The sequence below is a fragment of the Diplotaxodon limnothrissa genome, linkage group LG2 (assembly GCF_057381915.1).
Source record: "Diplotaxodon limnothrissa isolate DT_005_m linkage group LG2, D_limnothrissa_male_GT1.1, whole genome shotgun sequence".
NCBI lineage: Eukaryota > Metazoa > Chordata > Actinopteri > Cichliformes > Cichlidae > Diplotaxodon > Diplotaxodon limnothrissa.
In genome coordinates, this window is record NC_140597.1 from 8014784 (window position 1) to 8036791 (window position 22008).

Below are 22008 nucleotides of genomic sequence, written 5' to 3' on the forward strand. Positions count from 1 at the left end.
CGTTTTATCAGATCAATCACAATTTGAACCAAAAATTTTACATTTGAATTCATCACTTCATAAGATGTGTTTTGTGTTACTGACAGTTCCAGTCGGTATCAGGTTTTTGCTGGACTTTTTCCTCTCTTTTTTTGGGGGGGGGACATGACTTTCAGATACTGTACATCTGCTGTAGTTCACTTTTGGCCTCCACTTGTGTACTTTGGGCATTTTTTTTTCTTCCCTAGAAGAAAGTACATTTCATGCCAAAAGATGTCAAGTTTGCCATTCCAAGTTTTCAGTTAATAGCTCTTTGAAAATCACCTTGTAGGTGTAAAACTATTGTATGTTTGTCAAACTGTTGTCAGCTCTTTGAAATTGTCCATAGTTTCAACCAAAACAAAAAGAAACAAACCGTGAGCTTTTGTAACAGGCTGCTGGTAGCAAAGTGCCTAAAAACTGGGAACTTTCTGCATTTCAAACCTTTAATTAAAGCAGGTGTCTCAAACTCCAGTCCTCAAGGACCCGTGTCCTGAACACCACAACACACCTGAATAAAATTAGTAGGTCATTAGCAAGGGTATAGAACTTTACTTCATGCTTATCTGGCAACCTCAAACCCTACTCAAGTAAATTTAAGTAAATGTAAGTGTTTGGAAAAATGTACTTCTAAAAGTATTTTTATTCCACCATGTTCATTCACTCATGAGATGCTGTAACATGAATCAAGTGGCTGAATTACCACCTCAGCATGCAGTCAAGTTCTATAGAGTCTTGCTAGTGACCTACTAATTCTATTCAGGTGTGTTGCAACAGGGACACATGGAAAAGTTTCAGGACACCAGCCCTCGAGGACTGGAGTTTGAGACCCCTGCTATAAGGGAACCCTTTAAACTTTATTTATTCAGATAAATGTGGTTGATAAGACATGGCTTTAAGTCAAACAGTGCTGTTCTCCTCTTTTCAGAACTGGTGAAATTTGGCAGGATGTATCGAACTGGTGGATCATTTGGGGGTTCCAGAGGAACTTGTATTGACCAAATTCTCAAGAAGAATTTGCCAACGACATCAGGACCAACCCGATCACCATCTAACATGAATATAGGTTTTGATCAGCAAGTGAAAAGCACTTTTAAACCTGGTAGGTTTGAGAAGTTAATCTACTCCAGATACAGCTCCCACAGTGCTCCAGATAATCAATGTTTCAGCCCCTTTAAGTTGTGGTTTCTGTTGCAGGCTTCCAAATAGAATCTATATGGGTTTAAAATTTGAATCTGCTTTTTCGTGTTTTCCCTACTAAGGTCATGATGGAAGACCAAAAGTCTCTCCTAAAACACTGATTGCCAGATACAGGAATGGAGAGACAAATGCTATATCTTTGCTCCATCAGCTTGCCCAGACTTTGCAGTTCCATCTGGAAATGAAGGAGACAGTAGCCCCAGGTAAATCTTCCGAGCATGCTGGTGCCATTCAAATACAGATCTAAAATCTTTAACAACATCTATGAAGACGTCTTCACATAATCTATTCAGACAGCTTTACAATGCCACATGGCGTTGTTTATAATGATAGAATACATAGCTGTATTCTATCATTATATATTACTGTTTTTATCTTTGAGGTAAAAGCAGCAATGTTTTAAGGTCTTTCAAGTAAGAAGTGAACTTGGAAATACATTAGAATAATGCAGTTTATTTTTTTATTTATAATGCAATCACAAGATCAGGTCTATGCTAGATTTTTTTTCCTTTTGTTATTTACCCCTTTATACAAAGAAAGAGAAAAAAACTGTTGTTCAAGAAATTAAGGTATTGTGCCAGAGGCTAAGTCATTAGAGGCTGATGTCATTTCAGACTGGATACAAACTGAAGGATCTTCACAAATTGTGACTTCTTGTTATGCACAGTGGCTGACAGAGAAGATGTCAGCCAGATGTTGGGGTATGATTGTAGTAAAATTCATGACTTTTTCCTGTTTTTTCTTTATTAGCCAGTACAACAGGGCTTTATTTTGCCTTTTGCGCTGTGATCGATGGAGTACAGTACAAGACTGGTATAGGAGTAACAAAGAAGGAGGCTCGTCTGAATGCAGCGGAGCTTGCTTTTCAGGATCTCCAGCCCACCCTGGAGAGTCTGAAATCTGCACTTCCTGAAGCATCATGTTAGTATTTGATGAAAATAAAGTGTTTGTTCTGCAGACTCTGAGATGCACATGTTACTTTTTTACAGTATTTATGATGTTGGTTGTTGCGGTTGTTGTTAATATTGGATACACCATTTAACACAGCTTTTTGCTACATTTATTTATTTATTTTTATTGTACATTAAGTAAATGTAAGGCTGTAAATGTTCTTCGAGCCAGTCTTACCACCGATTTTTGACAATTAATTTGGCAACATTAAAAATGCACATTTAAACATTTTACATTTCATTCACTTCTTTGCCTGCTTTAGCCTTGGATGTCCCTGCACCTTTGCCAGTAAAAGAGGAGCCCGCCATTTCTGATAGCCATGCTCATAGAGCCATGCTCGGTAATTCTGGATTTTATATTCTTTGACTGACTTGTTACCTCTCTGTTTGCATATTTTGTAGTAAATGACACTAGCAGTAATATTTTGAACACATCTGTATACGTAGCACACAGACCATATTTTATTGTTGCATAATTTGATTTGAGACCACTGACATTTTATTTTTTAAAAGTGCAATAACCTTTCTTTTGTCTTTGGCATTGCCATCACATTGGTCTGGCTAAGTGTTAAGGATGATTATGTTGGATAGAGTTAGGGATATACATTATGACTTAGGATAGGTATAGATATAGTCAGGGCAGTCGTCCGGCCAGCTGGGGCCTTTGTATGTAGAGTTTACATGTTCTCCCCATGCTTGGGTGTTCTCTCTGGGTGCCCTGATTCTTCCCACTGTCCAAAGACGTGTGTCTTAGTTTAACTGGCAATTCTTAATTGGCCTTAGGGTGTGATTGTGTTTGTGTATGGTTTTCTGCCTCTGTGTGAGCCCTGCAATAGACTGGCGAGCTGGATTGGGTGTACACTGCTGATGCATGCATGTCATTTATGCGATATCATTCCTGCCTTATAGATTTTGTCTGCTAAAATACAACAGCAATGTTTAATTTGAAGGTCAGAGACAAATTTAGTCATATGATTCATTTTACTTATCTAGTCATATCTTGGTTATTTAAATACTTTGTAATGAGAGCAGGTCCTTTTGAACAAGTCCTTGGTTTCAATTTGGGGGACAAACACACTGTCTACTTTCACAATTACTTCATGTTTCCCTTTTGATAACACTACTCACTACTGGAACGTCTGTCCCTGAACAATCCCTCAAGATCTGATTAGATAACCTCTATCTTATTTATCAACGAAGTAGGGAAATTACTTTGACAACAGCCATAAATGTAAACACAACATGTGACAAGATAGCTTAAATAAAATATCGTAGGTCAATAAAGAGAATGCAATATGACAAGACAAATAGCTGAGTGAGTTAAATATTATACAAAAGGAGTACATTTAAATTGAAAATAGAAGAAGAAGCTTAAGAAAGCTACAGGAAAAAGAAGAGGCTAATAGTCAGGCTAGCTCAGGGGCACACAACCATGAGCTAGCCTTGCATAAGATGAGATTGGATAAGCTGTACTTTTTAATTAACTACCAAAGTAGGGAAATTAGTGTGTCAAAGTAGTAAATACAACCAATGACAAAATATCATAGGTCAACAAAGAAAATACTAAATGAAAAGGCAAAATAGCTCAACAAGTCACAATGTACACACAAATTTGAGTACATTTAAATAAAAATGGAAAAGGTATCTTTAAAAGAGTTTTTATGAATACAAATCTGGATACAATAATGAACTTAAGTAAAAATCTAACAAATGAGTACAGGCGTTATTGAAGATTTCCTATGTCTGTCCTTGTTTTAGCTGAGCTGAAACAGATGTTAGTGAAAGTTCCTCTACATCTCCATAGGAGGCATCAAGTACTTATTCCCTCTGGGTTTTAAGCAGCTTACCAAGCTAGTCCATCTTATAGTTAGAGAACCTCTCACTGATATGATGATGGCTCGAAAATGCTGTGTTTGTATTCATTAAGCTGCTACAAGTTCAGGCTGCTGGTGGACCTCCTGTGATGCACTTTTTTTCTTTCTCTCATAGTTTGTGTTTTGTCCTGTTTATTATTTTTAGCCACTTTATGCTCTTTACTGAGCCGTGTCCTGTTAGAGGTCTCTTCCGGTTAAAAGGGAATTCTTTCTTCCCTTTGTTATCAAGTGGTTGCTCGGGCAGTATCTAACATTTTAGAGCTTACAGTGGGGCAAAAAAGTATTTAGTCAGCCACCGATTGTGCAAGTTCCCCCACTTAAAATGATGACAGAGGTCAGTAATTTGCACCAGAGGTACACTTCAACTGTGAGAGACAGAATGTGAAAAAAAATCCATGAATTCACATGGTAGGATTTGTAAAGAATTTATTCGTAAATTAGGGTGGAAAATAAGTATTTGGTCACCTCAAACAAGGAAAATCTCTGGCTCTCACAGACCTGTAACGTCTTCTGTAAGAAGCTTTTCTGTCCCCCACTCGTTACCTGTATGAATGGCACCTTTTTGAACTCATCATCTGTATAAAAGACACCTGTCCACAGCCTCAGACTCCAAACTCCGCCATGGCCAAGACCAAAGAGCTTTCGAAGGACACCAGGAAAAGTATTGTAGCCCTGCACCAGACTGGGAAGAGTGAATCTACAATAGGCAAGCAGCTTGGTGTGAAAAGTTCAACTGTGGGAGCAATCATCAGAAAATGGAAGACATACAAGACCACTGATAATCTCCCTCGATCTGGGGCTCCACGCAAGATCTCATCCCGTGGGGTCAAAATGATCATGAGAACGGTGAGCAAAGATCCCAGAACCACACGGGGGGACCTGGTGAATGACCTGCAGAGAGCTGGGACCAAAGTAACAAAGGTCACCATCAGTAACACACTACAACGGCAGGGAATCAAATCCCGCAGTGCCAGACGTGTTCCGCTGCTGAAGCCAGTGCATGTCCAGGCCCGTCTGAAGTTTGCCAGAGAGCACATGGATGATACATGATCATGTGGTCAGATGAAACCAAAGTAGAACTTTTTGGTATAAACTCAACTCGTCGTGTTTGGAGGAAGAAGAATACTGAGTTGCATCCCAAGAACACCATACCTACTGTGAAGCATGGGGGTGGAAACATCATGCTATGGGGCTGTTTTTCTGCCAAGGGGACAGGACGACTGATCCGTGTTAAGGACAGAATGAATGGGGCCATGTATCGTGAGATTTTGAGCCAAAACCTCCTTCCATCAGTGAGAACTTTGAAGATGAAACGAGGCTGGGTCTCCCAACATGACAATGATCCAAAACACACCGCCCGGGCAACAAAGGAGTGGCTCCGTAAGAAGCATTTGAAAGTCCTGGAGTGGCCTAGCCAGTCTCCAGACCTCAACCCCATAGAAAATCTGTGGCGGGAGTTGAAAGTCCGTGTTGCTCGGCGACAGCCCCAAAACATCACTGCTCTCGAGAAGATCTGCATGGAGGAATGGGCCAAAATACCAGCTACTGTGTGTGCAAACCTGGTAAAGACCTATAGTAAACGTTTGACCTCTGTTATTGCCAACAAAGGTTATGTTACAAAGTATTGAGTTGTATTTTTGTTATTGACCAAATACTTATTTTCCACCCTGATTTACGAATAAATTCTTTACAAATCCTACCATGTGGATTCATGGATTTTTTTTTTTTTTCACATTCTGTCTCTCACAGTTGAAGTGTACCTGTGGTGCAAATTACTGACCTCTGTCATCATTTTAGGTGGGGGAACTTGCACAATCGGTGGCTGACTAAATACTTTTTTGCCCCACTGTATATGTTAAAATGTGAAGAGCCTTGAGATGGCTGTTGTTTGCACTGACACGTGGAAAGACAATGAACTGACAAATGAATAAGTTGAAAACCTGTCGTTTTCTTTATCTCACCTGTTGTACAGAAAGGAAGCCATTTGTCAATCTGCAGATTCCACATGCTGTCAGGGATCAGCTCACGAAACTGATGAATAGTCACCCAGAGTTCTCCGGATGTGCAGTCACCACAGCAGCATTCATTCTTCAGACTTGTAAGTGAGACCTCAAAGTAAGAACGATAGATGGTAACCAGTCTGTTAGTGGAAAAAAGATTTTAGAATGCTTGATTTAAATCTTCATCTTGAATATAGTGACAACAGTTTTGTTTTTAATTCCTTGCAGTGTAAATTAGTCCTATAAGCAACTGCTGTTATCTAATTTCTAAGATTATTGTACAACATTACTTTTAGTATAGTGTAGTTTTAAGTGCTGGATTTTGCACAAAAACAATTCATTGAAATACAATAGCTTTGATTTACTGTATAGCGTACAAATGTTAGAGCCAAAGACACTTCCTGACATCGTCCTAGAGAAAAAAGAACTTGACAGGTTAGACAAAAACTGTATTGACTGAAGAATCTGTACAGGGATGGGAGATAAAGCATGTAGTTTATTGTACGGAAATGTTTTGTTTGTTTTTTTTTCTTTAGTGGGAAGACAAATATTGTTCATTTAACTTTTGAACAGCTGTCAGCTGGTAGCATTTATCAGGTACTGATAAATTCTTAATTATCTCAAGCTCCTCAGACCGAGGTCTTTAAGAGCACGGAAGTTATCAAAATCATCCAGCTTGGAATTTCTTCTTTAAGATGACAGAGTAAAAGCCAAAATATATTTTGAAAGAATTCCAGTGTGTAAAGTAAGCAAAGAGACATCTTCTGTCAGAGTCCTTTGGAAACAGGTACTATATGCAGATAAGATACACAGAAAATAACAGCTGTATGCGTGAAGAAAAAAAAATGCAGTGTTTGCTTCAATTAATGCTGCTGTCTTTACTCTCCCCACCAAACTGGAATTTTCAGCTGATTGGTATAGGTCTGGTCATGTCATGTTATGCCTTAGTGCTGTGTGACAGCCAATGACTGTTTTTATAACACAGCAGTAACCCAAAGCATACCTCAAAATCCAGCTGAACTTTAACAATCAATAGGAAAGGAAAAACCTGCTCAGTGAGCTGTTTTTGGCAGGCCTGGAGTACTTTTTTAAAAATTTAATTCCTTATTTAATGGTGAGTCGCACAAAATTCTCTCATGGATAAAAAACTGTAGCTATAGATAGAACAACAATACTTTTGTTAAGGAAACTGAAACAGACATGAGTTATATAAATGTTATAGAATGATATGTTGAGTGGCTATCAGGTAAATATGTTGTATTTACCTCTCCTCACACTTTTGTCTTTCTCTAGCCAATGGATATGAAGTGGTTGCTCTTGGGACTGGTAATTTTAATACAAAAGAGAGTATCTCATCGAACGGGAGGATTGTGCATGATTCACACGCAGTTGTCACAGCAAGAAGATCTCTTATGAGGTTTGTTGCAACCATGACCCATATTTTTTTATGTGTCATGTCACGTTATAGCAAATGGTTTTCTCCACTTTATACCATGATGGAAAAATGAAAGCAGTATTTTTTTTCCCATGCAAATTTGAAACCTGATTTTTAAAATACCCATTAGTTATATGTTGTAATGTTATATTATATGCATTGCAATGTAATAAAATATAATATAATCACTAATTACTTGTGATATTATGTCGTGGCTGAGTGATGTCAACAATATCAATATCATAATTTGTAACATTTTCTCAACAGTGGTAATCGATTGTTTTACTCCAATAAATATTTTGCACACTGTTTATCTAAATCTAATATTTTACAGCTATAGACTCTGGTTAAAAATATTTTTCATTTACCTTGTGGTTTTTGTAGCTATAAATAGACCTCTAACGGTAATTGTTTGTCTAATGGAACATACTAAACCAAAGATGATTCATTCTAACCTCAGTACAACACAGCAGTTTAAGTGGATACATGTACACTTAACTCTCGTGTTCTTAAAATGTCGTAATGTATAAAGCACTTTGAGGGCTCAGAGTAGAAAAGCGCTATATAAGAACCAGTCCATTTACCATTTTCCTATTTATCAATGATGGTTATTTAGACACAGATGCAAGTCAATAATACCAGAGCTAATCTCTTAGCTCACTTCACTTGTCTTTACCACTTTTTTGCTGTTTAATAAAAAACTAACTTTATTAAAAAAAATAAAAAGCCCAAAAGTGTGCTTTACACTAGCTTATACTGTTCAACCAGCAAATCCAGAGTATACTTTTGGTCCCCAACTTACAATGTGCGTGTAGATTGTAGATGATGTTCGTTAATACATCCATCCATACATCAGTCTTCTTCTAATTAGCTGAAGCCAGGTCACGGGCTGCAGCCTAAGCAGAGAAGCCCAGACCTCCTCCTCCACACCCACCTCCTCATTCTTGTCTGGGGTAACACCAAGCATTCCTTGGAGCCAATTTAACTTCTTCAACTGGCTCCTTTTGATGTGGAGGAGTAGCGGCTCTACTCTGAGCCCCTCCTGGATGGCTGAACTCCTCTCTCTAAGGGAGAGGCCAGTCACCCTTCGGAGAACGCTAATTTCCATGTCCTGGTCGCTAGTTTTGGACATCCACCCCTACAGCGCCTCCTGCAAGTGGTGGGCCTACAGGAGGGGGGCCCATGTCCCTTTTTCAGGCTGCACCCGACCCGGCCCCATGGTCTAAGGCCCGGCCACCAGTCGCTCACCCTCTGGCACCCTCCCCAGATCTGTAACCCTGAGTGAACTCTTCCCTGGGTCTTCTCCTCCTGGGGTTTTTTGAATCACTCTTTGTCTAATCCCTCACCCAGGATTTGCCATGGGAGACCCGCTGATAGGTAAGATAACATAGCCCCTGGGATCCCTGGGACTTTGCTCCACCACGATAAAGTAGCGATTCATGGAAGGTCATTAACCCTTTAAAGCCGGTCGGAGTGGGCACGCTCTGTTTTGCGTAGCTAGTTTTAAAGCACTATAGAACCGGAACCACGTAAGCTAGCACAATAATTTTTTTTGCATATGAAACCGGAGGAGTTGTACTTACATCTTATGCCATCAGCTTGTCCTAAGTCACGGTTTCCTTCCACATGCAGCTTTGCAAAAATTGCATAAAAAGCACTTGCAGCAACAAGCTCCAGAAACAGGCTTTGCCGATCCGATCAGCTGTTCATAACACTTCCTATGTTGGAATAGACGTCAGGGCGAACTATCACATGGCCGCCACTACTTGCCCGAAACCGGAAGTGACGTCATTTTCGCAGAAAATTTTATTTTTTACCTTCGGGGCCTTATAAGCCTATACTGGTGTTTTTATAAGTCATGTTTGACTTCATGCTTTTCTGAATAGTTTCTGTGATGCTTAGAACTCAAATTGCACTGCTGGAAATAGTTTATTTTGGTGCACATGCTGGGTTTTTTTTTTTTTTTTTTTTTTTTTTGCAAATTTGCATTATAATATTTATTTTCGTTTTTCCTGCAGTATATAAAAAATCGGTGTATCTCAAAAATAAAACTATGAAGACACTCAAAATAAATTTCCTCTTGTTGGAAACTATTTTGTGCTTACAGTTTTGAGGGATAAATCTTAAATTTCTCTAACTAGAAATATATGTAAAAAGACACAAAAAAACAAAACAATTTTCGATTTTTTTGTAGTGTATTGCACTTTTTTGTAATTTATGTAGTTGCTATGGACTTAATGCATACATATTATTAAAATGTGGGCTATAATGGTTGTATTGATGTATAGCAATTGAAATGCTCCCAGAAATGGGACTGCAGCATGTAAAATATAACGATAAGCTCTGGCAGACTTGGTTCTATGGTAGGTCTTAAAGGGTTAATCATGTTCATTAATACAATCAAATATAATCATTCCCTTTTTTAAGGTTTCATTTGTGTGTCCTGACCTACTTTGGTATAGGCTGATTGCAAATGTTTTCAGTTAATATGTTTTGTCCACTAAAATTCTAGCAGACTTTTAATTTGAAATCGTTATCATGTCTGAATATATAGAGATTAATGACTATCATGTATAAAGAGCTTATGTGCAAATGTGTCTGACAATGGCTGGCTTTATTTCCTGTTTAAATGTTAAGAGATCTCTGAAAGCAATGTTTTGAGGTCTGCGGGCAAACATGTTGCTTGTGTATTTCTTTGTCTTTTGGAGACCTTAAAGTAAGCTAACTGCAGCAAACCTCACATTATGCTCAAATGGGTCAGTATAGTAGCTTTAACTTCAAGATTTAGTGATATTGCAGATTTTCACTTTTAAAAAATGTTACTACATAGATCTATGGCCACTTTGCACAGAATAAGTAATATCTCCTTGTTGGCAGGTTCCTGTACCGGCACCTGCTGATGTTTTTCAGCAAAAATGCAAATCTCACTCAGAAGTCAATCTTCCAGCAAAGCAGCAGCAGCAGCTTCCTCAGCCTGAAGAGTGGTATAACTCTTCACCTCTATGTCAACCAACTGCCAAAGGGTGCTGCGCAGATCCCTTCCAAACTGTAAGTGCTTATCAGCTTAACCCCACAGAAGTTCATTTCCTTTAACGCCTCTTCTCTCTCGCTTTTGAAAACAGGTGAACAAAAATATGTTACCTACATTTTAGCAGATTTTTTTTGCTTCTTACCCATCTTTGTAGTAATGACTGAAAAACACAGCATGAACCTGAAATGGTTTACACAGGCTCTGGCATAATAATGACCTTTTTAATATTGGCTTACTCATCTCACTCAGTTTAGCAGTTTACTCATACTCAGTTTAATATAGGAAAAATACCAATACATAATTAACACTGTGTCAGGTGCAGTGCTTTTCCAGCCAGAGGCTGCAGTTATGTCATATTTGACCTGGTCCTGATAATAGCAGTGATTTAATGAACTGAAAGAGGAACATATACGGCCCAAGTCTAATGGCTGTATGGAAATCTCATACTAAAAGATTTGTTATACTTAGGAGGCAGAGTTTAGTTTTGAAACGTGACTAAAAAAATAAAGTTTATTATATATAACATTATTTTGATGATGTAGATAAGAATCTGTTCACATGAACCATTTCTGAAAACTCACAGGCAAGAACTTATTTTCATAAATCTTAAATCAGAAGTGTCCAACTCCAGGCCTTAGGGACTGGTGTTCTGCGGATTTTAGATATTATGCTGGGTCAACACACCTGAATCAATGATTATTTCATTACCAGGCCCCTGGAGAACTTCAAGACATGTTGAGGAGGTAATTTAGCCATTTAAATCAGCTGTGTTGGATCAAGGACACATTTTAAAAACTCCAGGACACCCTCTCTTGAGGCCTAGAGTTGGACACCTCTGTCTTAAATGGTTATAGAGTAATAATACATTTTGATCAGTCCACAGGTGAAAATTATTTTAAGAGGTAAAAAAAAAAAAACCAATCACGTCACATCAATCAAGTTTTTGCTCTTGTCACCCCACATTTATTGCTTCTTGATGTATTACTATTTGTTTTTGTTTAATGTGGATGAATGGAGACAAATGTTAGTGGGTAGTGCGCTCGCTGTTAACATATCCCCACTGATTGTACTCCCCTACTATCCTATTGTGCTTTTTCATAAATGTATGTGGTTCTGGGTTGTTAAACTCCCCGAATACCAGAATCTTTATGCACATGCACCATCCCGGTAAACTGTCAGAAAACAAGACTTGGATCTATTTCTTCAACAGTGCTGAGCAGAAAATGCTAAAAAAAAAAAGGCATGAACTTTAATAGTTGACTGAGTGTTTCTAGTTAAAGCACATTAACATGTATCTGTATGAGGTTGGATGATGATCAAATCCCAGTTTTTTTATCAATTTGTGCTATTGACAGTGCAGTTGGCAGCAGATTGATGCAGCAAAAGCAGTACAGCTCTGAGACATGTATGCTTAGCTCAAAGTCTAACACACATTTTCCACTAAAATACCTGAAACTCACTTCGTGTTACCACATTTGATTGAACCTCCCACATATTTATGCCTCTCCACCCACCAAAACGCAAAACAAAGATGAGCAAAGCAAATTTCGGGGGTGCTTTTCATTATGGTAACATGTCTGCTCACTTTCCTCACTCACTCTAATTCTTGCTTCTTAGTTTACACTGGCAAAATTATAAAAGAGAGAAATGTGAAGCTGACATACCTTGATATCATACCATATACTGATAAATCAGTTTTAAACAATCCAGTCTTTAAGTGATGACGTGATGAATCCTGCTTCCGTGCCCAAACTACTCCACGTTTAATAAGGCTTTTGTGTTTTTTACGTTTTCATGCTTTGTATCTTGTTCTTTTTGATCTCAACAAGCCCCTAAAAACAGTCACCGATCACTGTCGGCCTCTCTGTTTTTATTACCGCTAATCATTTTAAAGCTCACTTTTTAAAACCTTACGATGTAACTACAGACCAGCCCATGCAGCAGTATATTAATAACTAACCTTGTATTATGGATGGATTATCTCAGTTGTTCTCCCGACTGAAGTTCGGTCTGTTCGGTGTGGTCAGCATCCTGCCATGTGACTGCATTTGTCCCGAACCTTCAGCAACCATCACGTTAACTTTTATGGAGTGGAAAAAATTTGGCATTCATCCTTCAGCTTCACTGTTTATATTATGCTAACATAGCTGTGTCGCTAGCGATCACGTAGCACATCATTATATAACCCTACAAACGTCACTGCTGTCTACTTTCCTGTCTTCATTTATGTCGGAAATGATAGCAGAGCTGTACATCTTAATTTGATTCGGAAATCCCTCAGTGAGAACATGGTATATTATATTTAGATGGAATCTAGCAAGCTAACGTCCTGCTAACTTCTAACTCCGTTAAATTTCATAAATTTGGTTTTCATGGATGCCTGGATGTTAAATGTAATTGTTACACCTGGTAGAGCAGCAACGCTGATCATTTTATTACAGATGAAAGGATTTAGACAGTTTTTAACTCTGTGATGCCGCAGTGATCGTGTGACTTAGGGACCTGCAGCGAAGTTTGGGCCCACACAGGGCTAATGACGTCAGACTTAAAGACTGGATATTAGTTACTTGTGAGATAAACGGATGTCATTAAGTCACAAGAGAGGACACTAGGAAGCATAGGTTAGCATAACAAAAGGCACCCAAGATAATACCAGAGTGTGTGAGTGCAGCTTGCATTGGTTTTTGGAATGCGGCTGAAACGTGGTCCATGAAGAACCTGATGTCAGCTATCTGTGAGTGATGTTGGTTAAGAGTTAAATTAATTAGAACTTCAGTTTAAACAGTTCGGGTTATAGAAGTTTGAATAACATCTTGAAAGATATATCTCTAAATAATATCTCTAAAGATATTATTCAAGGTCAGAAATATTTTTCTCACCTTTCTGCTTAATTTGCAGGCGCCTGAACCCACTCTCCATGTCAGCATGGCAAGTTAACAACGAGATCAGCCTACACCTGTCTGTGGAGGGCAAGGTGTTGTTTAATTTCTTTTATCTGCTGAACACCTAAATGATTCACCTGTACCTGTGTTGATGCATAAGTATAAAGGTATACTTTCTTTTAAAGGTGTTCTCGGTTTTCTCATCACTCCTTGATCAATCTAACTCCAAAGTTGTCAGCATGTCCACAACAGACAAGATCACTCAGTGGCAGGTCCTTGGATACCAGGGAGCCTTGCTTAGCCACTTTATCGAGCCCATCTATGTCCACAGCATCCTCATAGGCAAGTAATAAAATCAGTCATGCTCCTTAAGGGTAGTTGGGAATCACCCTGTATTTGTTACCTTTTCCAAAATATGAGGAGGTAGCAAATGAGAGACCCTGTTTTTTTTTTTGTTTTGTTTTTTCTTATTTTTATTTATTTATTTTTTATCATTATGCAAAAGTGCATCACCACCAAGTCCAAATACACCAGTAGAATCACTCCACGTTGGCACTGGGTTAGACAGTGTGGGTGAATGCTAGACGTCTTCATTTGTGCCGTTAATAGTGATATGAACACAGTTCTTGTGCTTTTGTCATTTCACAAAGTTTTTACAAAGCACTAGTCTCTCACACAGTCCCAATTTAAAATGGAATAGAGCAAGCATCTTAAAGATTCATTTCATTTCAGGGCTGGGAGGACTCTATTAGGGTGTACTTCACATCATAAAAAGATAGGACAAATTGTTTTTCCAAGACAGATCTTAGTGTAGTACCTGCTGTCATTTAAAAGTACAGTGGAACCCCGACTTACGAAATTAATTCGTTCCTGAGGGTCTTTCGTAAGTCGAAAATTTTCCTAAGTCGAAGCACCCATTGCGCGTTTTGAGTGAGGCGATGCTGAACGATAGGCTAATTGCTAACTAGAACAACAATACGTCGTTCAAGTGGAACAGCGAAGCTCAAGTACAGAAGCCAAGGGGTTGTCACACGATTCAGAAGGCATTGTGGGCATTGTAGGCTCAGCCAATCAGAGCCAGCGGATTTCGTTACTCTGGCATTTTGCCGTAACACAGGCAGAAATATTGCCATTCAGTGCCTTCGTAGCTTGAATTTTTCGTGAAACCGGGTATTCGTAAGTCGGGGTTCCACTGTATGTGGCAAAGAAACAAACTGATGGCTCTACATTTCATACTCATACAATTCCTTCTGTAACTTTGTGTAACCCTACATAAGATCAATGTATGCACCTGCTTTTAGGCAGGTGAAAAACAGTTGACAAATTCCCCAAGTTGTCCTTTTGACAATGTATCACTATGTCACAGTAGTGTATCCTCAAGTTTCCAAGTTATTTTTACAAAGGTAAAGTAATAATTTTCTTCCTTCCTCTCCTTTTTCATAATCATAATGACTTTGACCACATTGATTCAGTCTGTAAGGGATGGGGAAACTCCAAAATGAGTTATACTCTATATTTGCAGCAAACAAAGTCAAACACCTTCACAATTGCAGATTGCAGCAAGATTAGTCATAAAAAAATGATACCACTAACTGAATGAAACTACATATGATTCTGTGTCTTGTAACTTTAAATCAACCTTGCAGGTGACTCTGACTGTAGTGAAATTCGTGGCATGGAGATGTCTGTCAGCCAGCGTGTAGAGGGCATCACCTCCAAGCTGCCCATGTTCTATTGCATGATGAGGCCTCACATTAGCCTGGTGCCATCTGCGGCTTCCAGTCATGCAGGCGGTAACCAGCTGACCTACGGTATCAACTGGAGCGAGGGAGACAGCTCCCTGGAGGTTGTGGATGGTCTGGAGGGCAAGACCATAGAGGAGTAAGAATCACTGTATAGGAAGTTGGGAGAATTGAGGGGTTTTGGGGTTTGATACTTATTTTTATATGCTTTATTTTAGTTATACTTTTAAAATGAAGCATCTTAAAATAATACGCTACCAGTGAAAAGTTTGGACACACCTTCTCATTTAATGGTTTTTCTCTATTTATGCTACTTTCTAGATTGTAGATATAGACATCAAATATATAAAACAAGATATATGGAATTGTGTAGCAAAGAAAGAAATCATGAATAACTCTGAGTATATGTGATATTTTAGATTACTGAAAGTAGCCACCCTTTGCTTTGTTGACAGTGCTGCAAACCCTTGGCCTGTTAGTGAGCTTCATGATGTGGTCACCTGAAATAGTTTTCGCTTCAGAAGTTTTCCTTGCCAGGATTAATTTGTGTAATTTCTTGCCGTCTTAATGGGTTTGGGACCATCAGTTGTGTTGGGCAGAAGTCAGGTTGGTACAAAGTGAACAGCCCTATTTGATAACTGTTATAATTTCATATTATGGCAAGAACCAATCAGCTAAATACGCATTTGATTTACAGGTACAACATATTTATGACCACAATTTGAGCCCATACAATCCATCATTACTTTAAGAACTGAAGGTTAGTCAGTCTGGAAAATTGCAAAAACTTTGAATGTGTCCCCAAGTGCAGCTGCAAAAACCATCAAGTGCTATGATGAAACTAGCTAACATGAGGACTGTCCCAGGAAAGGAAGACCAAGAGTCACCTCTGCTGCTGTGGATAAATTCATCCGCGTCACCAGCCTCAGAAACCACAGCACCTCAGATGAGAGCCCAGATAAATGCCAGTAGCAGACACATCTCTACATCAACTGTTCAGAGGAGACTGCACGAATCAGGTCTTTGTAGTAAAAATGCTGCTAAGAAACCATTACTAAGAAAAAGTAATAACAGATATGTTTGGGCCAAGAAACGCATGGACCAGTGAAATCTGTGCTTTGGTCTGATGAGCCCAAATTTGAGATCTTTGGGTCCAACCGCTGTGTCTTTGTGCGACGCAGAAAAGGTGAACGGATGGTTTCCAAATGCATGGTTCCCACTGCGGAGCATGCTGGAACAGGTGTCAATGTGTGGGGGTGCTTTGCTAGTGACACTGTTGGGGATTTATTCAAAATTGAAGTCACACTAGTTGTACCATAATTTATTTTTCAACAGGAAAATGACTCCAAACACACCACCAGGCTGTGTAAGAGCTATTTGACCAAGAAGGAGAGTGATGGAGTGCTGCACCAGATGGCCTGGCCTCCATAGTCACCTGACCTAAACTCAATCGAGATGGTTTGGCATCAGATGGACCACAGAGTGAAGGCAAAAATGCCCAACAAGTTCTTGTGACCTCTGGGAACTCCTTCAAGACTATTGAAAAGCCATTTTAGTTGACTACCTCATGAAGCTCATCAAGAGAATGCCAAGAGTGTGCAAAGCAGTAATCAAAGCAAAGGATGGCTATTTTGAAGAATCTAAAATATAAAACATGTTTTGAGTCTACATGTGTTTTGTGGACTTGGAGAAGGCATTCGACAGTGTCCCTCAGGTGGTCCTGTGGGGGGTGCTCCGGGAGTATGGGGTGTCATTGCTACGGGCCATTCAGTCCTTATACGACCATTACAAGAGCTTGTTCTGCATAGCCGGCAATAAGTTGGACTCATTCCTGGTGGGTGATGGGCTCCGCCAGGGCTGCCCTTTGTCAATGATTCTGTTCATAATTTTTATGGACAGAATTTCTAGGCGTAGCCAAGTGGCGGAAGGCTTTCACTTTGGTGGTCTCAGGATCTCATCTCTGCTTTTCACAGATGATGTGGTCCTGTTGGCTTCATCAGGTGATGGCCTCCAGTTCGCCTTGGAACGCTTCGCAGCCGAGTGTGAAGCAGTGGGAATGAGAATCACCACCTCCAAATCTGAGGCCACGGTCCTCAGCCGGAAAAAGGTGGAGTGCCCACTCCGGGTCAGGGACGAGACTGCCCCAAATGGAGGAGTTTAAGTACCTCGGGGTCTTGTTCACGAGTGATGGGAAAAGGGAGCGGGAGATCGACAGATGGATTGGTGCAGTGGCTGCATTGATGCGGCGCTATACCGGTCTGTTGTGGTGAAGAGAGAGCTGAGCGTAAAAGCAAAGCTCTCAATTTACCGGTCGATCTACGCCTCTACCCTCACCTATGGTCACGAGCTGTGGGTAGTGACCGAAAGAACGACATCGCGACTACAAGCGGCGGAAATGTGTTTCCTCCCAAGGATGGCTGGCCTCTCCCTTAGAGATAGGGTGAGAACCCAGTCCTTGGAAATGCCTGCACTTTCTATCACCTCGGAGTACTACACACCACAGGAAATGGTGGGCTTTAAAAAGACAAATCATAGAGTGAAGAAGACCTGGAAGAAGGAGAAGAAATCCATTGCAGATGACTTTCACCTCAATGACACCTGCAGCTCTGACTTTGGCTCCAGGACACGTGGCCGAGGCCTCAAACAGGAGAATGATGAAGACCAAGAAGTAAAGAAGGAGGAGAAGGTGGTGACGCATGAAATCCACCTGCTGTCTGGCGACATCAGGATGACAGAAATGGACATAAGCGACAATGAGGAATTTACCCCTCCTGAGCATGCTGTAATTGAGGAGGATGAGGCAGAGCAGGAACTGCAGAAGCAGAGGAAGCTGAAGCAAATGCAGCTCCTGAAAGACTCTGGGGAGAAAGTGGCAGAGCAGGTTAAGAACCTTGTTAAAAATGACAACGAAGACCATCCTGACAAGAGGAACAACTTTTTTTTTTTTTTAATGTTACCTCAGAGTTTTGCAGAATCCTGGGTGATATCCCAACATGCGGACTGTCAGGCAACAGAGGACCAGGAAGACATTATGGACTTTGAACAGGAGGAGGAAAAAGATGATGCTGGAGGTTAAGACTCTTGATATGGATGAGAATGTTGGATGGAGTTAACCTGGATCACGAGCAAAATCAACCAGATTTTGCCACAGCCTGTGCCACCATTTTGGACGAGGAGCCCATCGTCAACTCTGGCCTCGTTGCTGCACTGTTGCTGTGCAAAAATAAGGGTTTGTTGGACACTCAAGTGCAGAAAGTAGCACGTGTCAAAGCACCAAAGGGTGCCCTGCCCAATGGTGACTAGTGCATTGAGGACAAGATGGGCTTTGATGACAAGTACAGCCGCAGAGAAGAATACAGAGGTTTCATGCAAGACTTCAAGGAGGATGGCTGCAAGCCTGACGTCAAGATTGAGTACGTGGAGGAGTCTGGGCGGAAACTCACTCCAAAAGAAGCTTTTAGGCAGCTCTCCATCTATTCAACGGAAAGGGGTCTGGAAAAATGAAGACCGAGAGGAGGATGAAAAAGCTGGAGGTAGAGGCGTTGCTGAAGAAGATGAGCAGCAGCGATACCCCTCTGGGAACTGTGGCTTTACTGCAGGAGAGGCAAAAATCCCAGAAAACACCATCTATTGTGCTTGGAAACAGTATGAATGCAAACACAATTACTAAATAAGCATGAGGGGAGAAGTGTATTATAATTGTGTATAATTAACGTAGAAACATTCATGTGCATAGATAAAATACACCACACATATACACATCTTTTAATTAATGTCTATGATTTAATGTCCTAGTTTTTTGAAGCTGCAATGTTGTGTTTTTAATTGTTCAATAAAATCAGTACAATTCAGAAGGGGAAAAAAAAGAGAGAGAGGGTGATTCGGCCATTTGGGAGGGGCTCAGAGTAAAGCCATTGCTCCGCCACATCGAAAGGAGCCAGTTGAGGTGGTTTGGGCATCTGACAAGGATGCCCCCTGGGCGAGGTTTTCTGGGCATGTCCCACCGGGAGGAGGCCCCAGGGCAGACCCAGGACACGCCGGAGAGATTATATCTCTCGGCTGGCCTGGGAACACTTTGGTGTTCCCCCAGATAAGCTGGAGGAGGTGGCTGGGGAGAGGGAGGTCTGGGCTTCTCTGCTTGGCCTGCTGCCCCTGAGACCCGGCCCCGGATAAGCAGAAGAAAATGGATGGATGGATGTTTTGAGTTATTTTATGCTTTTTTTGTTTTACATAATTCCATGTGTTCATATGTAGTTTTAATGCCTTCAGTGAGAATCTACAATGTAAATAGTCATGAAAATAAAGAAAAACCATTAAATGAGAATGTGTGTCCAAACCTTTGACTGGTGGTGTATACCCTAAATAATATACGAGAAATGACTAATTGAAAGATCAGATTATTGTAAGGTTTTTACTAGACCACTTGGAAATGTAATTAACATGTTACCAGATATATTGAGAACTATAGGCAGTATCCTTTTTTGACTCAACTCGGGCTGTATTAGAACATCATAACTAGAGTTTCAGACTCATTTATTTATTTGGTGTTTAGCTCTCCCTTTAAGAGTGGATCTGCCCTAGCAAGCCGTCTGTGCAAAGCAGCGATGATGCACCGCTTCAGGTTGGTGGCCAAAGAGGCTCAGAGGACGGACCTGCTGGCCACAAGTACCTACAGAGAAGCCAAGGTAAACTCAGCACCTTCTTCTGTGTAATCTGAAACTTTATTTTAGCAATGTAAACTGCTGTACACTGATCCAATAGAAAGCAAATGCTGTTAAACACGTTAAAATAACCACCACACAAGCTTATTGTATTTTCTGCTTTTTTAAATGACCGTTTCCTGACTTGCTGAGTTGTTGTTTTAAAAAGAACCCCAAGCTGTTATTCATACTATATATTTTTTGGGTCACTGAAGATGATGGCAAAGCCATACCAGGAAGCCAAGAATGTGCTGCGGGCGTACCTGTTGCAGAAGGGCTTTGGTTCCTGGCAAGACAAGGTTTTGGTTAGTGATAACTTCAGCATGTGAATAATGTTACAACATTAAAGAAGAATGTTGATCAATAATCAGTTGTGTTCAAAACGTTCAGCCTACTTTTCATTTGCACCACTTGCTGCATGTTGGTTTCAGAATTTGTTTTTTCAAAATACGTTTAAAGATTTGTAGAAAATAATTTGAAAGCACCCAACATAGAATATTGCACCACAACTGGTCTTTAGTTTTGCTTCTTTCAGTTAATACATGTACTGTATATTAAGTACATTCTTTCTTTATTAACATTTTCACTGGTTCATATACTGTATCTTTTGTGATGGAAATGGCCATAGAGCTTAGGACAGAAAAAAATAAAAGTATGTCAGCCAAAGCTCATATCTATTTTTTTTGCCACTTGTATTTTTTATGGTGAATTTTCTGTTGGAGTCAAATTGTTACTTACATTTGTAAGTCTTAGTTCAAGCAGCATGATCAAAGACATTCCTTTGTTTCTCACCCCCTCCCCAGACTGTTGAACGGTGGGGGAGGCTGTAGTGTTTTATTATGGGACATCCTATGTGAAGGTTCTCTTTTCTTGTTTAGTAAGCTTCCTGCTTTTAGGACCCTTTTGTCGGCAGGAGTTCACACAAACGCACTCACATGCATACAGACATGCACATTCTCACACATGCATACACACATACAGTGGGGCAAAAAAGTATTTAGTCAGCCACCGATTGTGCAAGTTCCCCCACTTAAAATGACAGAGGTCAGGGATTTGCACCAGAGGTACACTTCAACTGTGAGAGACAGAATGTGGAAAAAAAAATCCATGAATCCACATGGTAGGATTTGTAAAGAATTTATTCGTAAATTAGGGTGGAAAATAAGTATTTGGTCACCTCAAACAAGGAAAACCTCTGGCTCTCACAGACCTGTAACGTCTTCTGTAAGAAGCTTTTCTGTCCCCCACTCGTTACCTGTATGAATGGCACCTTTTTGAACTCATCATCTGTATAAAAGACACCTGTCCACAGCCTCAAACAGTCAGACTCCAAACTCCGCCATGGCCAAGACCAAAGAGCTTTCGAAGGACACCAGGAAAAGTATTGTAGACCTGCACCAGACTGGGAAGAGTGAATCTACAATAGGCAAGCAGCTTGGTGTGAAAAAATCAACTGTGGGAGCAATCATCAGAAAATGGAAGACATACAAGACCACTGATAATCTCCCTCGATCTGGGGCTCCACGCAAGATCTCATCCCGTGGGGTCAAAATGATCATGAGAACGGTGAGCAAAGATCCCAGAACCACACGGGGGGACCTGGTGAATGACCTGCAGAGAGCTGGGACCAAAGTAACAAAGGTCACCATCAGTAACACACTACAACGGCAGGGAATCAAATCCCGCAGTGCCAGACGTGTTCCGCTGCTGAAGCCAGTGCATGTCCAGGCCCGTCTGAAGTTTGCCAGAGAGCACATGGATGATACAGCAGAGGATTGGGAGAATGTCATGTGGTCAGATGAAACCAAAGTAGAACTTTTTGGTATAAACTCAACTCGTCGTGTTTGGAGGAAGAAGAATACTGAGTTGCATCCCAAGAACACCATACCTACTGTGAAGCATGGGGGTGGAAACATCATGCTATGGGGCTGTTTTTCTGCCAAGGGGACAGGACGACTGATCCGTGTTAAGGACAGAATGAATGGGGCCATGTATCGTGAGATTTTGAGCCAAAACCTCCTTCCATCAGTGAGAACTTTGAAGATGAAACGAGGCTGGGTCTCCCAACATGACAATGATCCAAAACACACCGCCCGGGCAACAAAGGAGTGGCTCCGTAAGAAGCATTTGAAAGTACTGGAGTGGCCTAGCCAGTCTCCAGACCTCAACCCCATAG

At 40.4% G+C, this 22008-nt stretch overlaps 1 protein-coding gene and 1 pseudogene across 2 annotated transcripts; both read left to right on the forward strand.

Annotated features, from left to right (window-relative positions):
- The first annotated feature begins 966 nt into the window (after positions 1-966).
- adad1 (adenosine deaminase domain containing 1 (testis-specific)) lies at positions 967-20161 on the forward strand. Of its 2 annotated transcripts, none has more exons than XM_085366599.1 (12): positions 967-1133; positions 1294-1421; positions 1969-2139; positions 2432-2509; positions 6015-6140; positions 7336-7459; positions 10355-10525; positions 13407-13482; positions 13576-13732; positions 15037-15271; positions 19685-19817; positions 20048-20161. In XM_085366599.1, the coding sequence occupies exons 1-12, from the start codon at positions 967-969 to the stop codon at positions 20159-20161; spliced, it is 1680 nt and encodes a 559-aa protein (XP_085222725.1). The 2 variants fall into 2 exon arrangements, with proteins under 2 accessions (XP_085222725.1, XP_085222717.1); XM_085366591.1 differs by having other exon boundaries at positions 967-1120; positions 1281-1421.
- Positions 17546-18806, forward strand: LOC146638166 (U4/U6.U5 tri-snRNP-associated protein 1 pseudogene; annotated as a pseudogene).
- Positions 20162-22008: the final 1847 nt, after the last annotated feature.

Bases quoted from the DNA above. Each gene is read 5' to 3' on its own strand.
- adad1 (XM_085366599.1), top strand. From the start codon at position 967: ATGTATCGAACTGGTGGATCATTTGGGGGTTCCAGAGGAACTTGTATT. The intron at 7,460-10,354 runs GTTTGTTGCAAC...CCTTGTTGGCAG, and splicing joins GCAAGAAGATCTCTTATGAG to GTTCCTGTACCGGCACCTGC. The intron at 13,733-15,036 runs GCAAGTAATAAA...TCAACCTTGCAG, and splicing joins TGTCCACAGCATCCTCATAG to GTGACTCTGACTGTAGTGAA.